This window comes from Limulus polyphemus, unplaced genomic scaffold (genome assembly GCF_000517525.1).
Source record: "Limulus polyphemus unplaced genomic scaffold, Limulus_polyphemus-2.1.2 Scaffold1218, whole genome shotgun sequence".
Taxonomy (NCBI): domain Eukaryota; kingdom Metazoa; phylum Arthropoda; class Merostomata; order Xiphosura; family Limulidae; genus Limulus; species Limulus polyphemus.
Genome location: NW_013666828.1, coordinates 158,085 through 160,266, shown reverse-complemented (window position 1 = coordinate 160,266; position 2,182 = coordinate 158,085). Strand labels below are relative to the sequence as shown.

Below are 2,182 nucleotides of genomic sequence, written 5' to 3'. Positions count from 1 at the left end.
TGTCCCCTTTTTGTCAATAAACAATGTTGTATATCATAAGTGTCGTAATCTTGTTTATTATCAAACCTCATATTTATGATCTAACTTTCTCTAAGATATCAATTTACCCCGTCTATTGTCGGCGTCGCCCTCGGCCGAGAATGCTGGTTTACCGACAGTTGAGTTATTGATCCACTGTTTTTTTCCTGTAATAAATACGTTACATTTTTTACTCATTTACTTTTTTATTAAACTGACGACATTGTATTTGTTTATAATGTATCTTCAACAAAAAGATATATTTCTAAAGAAAGAGTGGGAAATTAACAATTTGTAACACTTTTTCGGGACATATTATTAAAATATTTATTTTATACACTAATTACTAATATTTGATATACTAATTACTAATATTTTATATGCTAATATTTTAAAAATTGAAAGAAATAAAATTTCGATTGCTGAAGGAAAAAGTATCATTTACACTTTGAAACCTTATCATGATCGATCCAGCTATCATTTACACTTTGAAACCTTATCATGAGCGATCCAGCTATCATTTACACTTTGAAACCTTATCATGATCGATCCAGCTATCATTTACACTTTGAAACCTTATCATGGTTGATCCAGCTATCATTTACACTTTGAAACCTTATCATGGTTGATCCAGCTATCATTTACACTTTGAAACCTTATCATGATCGATCCAGCTATCATTTACACTTTGAAACCTTATCATGATCGATCCAGCTATCATTTATACTTTGAAACCTTATCATGATTGATCCAGCTATCATTTACACTTTGAAACCTTATCATGATCGATCCAGCTATCATTTACACTTTGAAACCTTATCATGATCGATCCAGCTATCATTTACACTTTGAAACCTTATCATGATCGATCCAGTTAAGCTCCACAGCTGATTATGGTGTGGAATACGATAATTACCATATGTTTCACACTTCAAACCAATATGTACATACACAAATTTTTATCCTTTATGTTAACAGCTGTGTTTGGTGCGTAACCGAAAATGATATATTATTTGCACTTTGTTTCATGCAACAAAACTCGTATACATACCATTTACACTTTGTAAGAAGGAAGTTGATAGTTCACCTTCATTTGGAGAAGAAATGTGGATTTCTGTGGAAGAAAGACAATATTATGTCAGTAACGTTATTTCTGTTACGATCCTTTTATCTACATAACTGAGTTATGTTACACATTACACTAATAAATCTGTATTCCTTATGCTAAAAGCAAATATTAAATCTGAAAATTAATATGAGGTTAAAATCAGAGAATTTAGAGCAGAAGGTATTTCTCCCAAGGCATAATTTGAGTTCACAGTTTTTAGGCAACATTTTAAACTCAATATTTAGTTTCAGCTTTATTACACATCAGTAGCAAGTCTACATTGCCCTAATATGAATTGTGATAAAAAACTATTTCTTCAAAAAAGAAATAGTTAGGAATTAAAATTTTTGAGTTATGAATACGCACACGCTGGGCACGGTAACTGTATACCACATCTGTTGTTGATAATGCGGGATGGCCTTAATAATGTTTCAGGGGTACTGGAGCGGATGAAAGGTATGTTTCAGATAAGTAAAACTTCGCAGAATTAGAAATTTCAACACATGGGTTAAGCGGTCAGGTCAAAGCCCCCAATAATTCAGGTACAACCGACCTAATTTTGAGCTACTAACCAGAAGGAGAGTAGTCAATCAACAGCACTCGCCGCTACAGGAGCTTTGAATCAAATAGTGGATCGACTGTTACTTTTATAACGCGTACACATTTGAAAGTATGAAACGTGTTGAGAGGCATCGTGGTTCAAACTCTGACCTTTAGATATATAGCAACGCACGTTAGTCACCATGCCAGTTTCATGGAAACATTACTAATCGGTTTGTGTTGTACTGGAATGGACTGTTAGAAGAACAAGGTTATACTCAAAGCTATACACTAAACAACACAGGGCCATCGAGTTTAAAAAATATTTTCAACCAAATATTTTTCTGTGATGGGATACTGCAGTAAATATCATAGAGTTTGAAATATCGATATTATCAAAACAACGTCCGGCATTACGTATAATATAAGCAAGTGTCTGGTAGAGTGGTTATTTGTTTGTTTGTTTGTTTTTGAATTTCGTGCAAAGCTACACGAGGGCTATCTGCGCTAGCCGTC

The 2,182-nt window shown here is 33.5% G+C and overlaps 1 protein-coding gene across 3 annotated transcripts in view; it reads right to left on the bottom strand.

The window, feature by feature from the left end:
* The window catches only part of LOC106462659 (lachesin-like), a 96,184-nt gene that overhangs the window by 7,594 nt on the left and 86,408 nt on the right, over positions 1–2,182 (bottom strand). For all 3 annotated transcript variants that reach the window (XM_022389977.1, XM_022389978.1, XM_022389979.1), the window contains exons 8-9: positions 1,070–1,132; positions 108–185 (exon numbers count right to left, since the gene is read on the bottom strand). In XM_022389977.1, the coding sequence (XP_022245685.1) occupies positions 108–185; positions 1,070–1,132 (141 nt within the window). The remainder of the gene's footprint in view (positions 1–107; positions 186–1,069; positions 1,133–2,182) is intronic.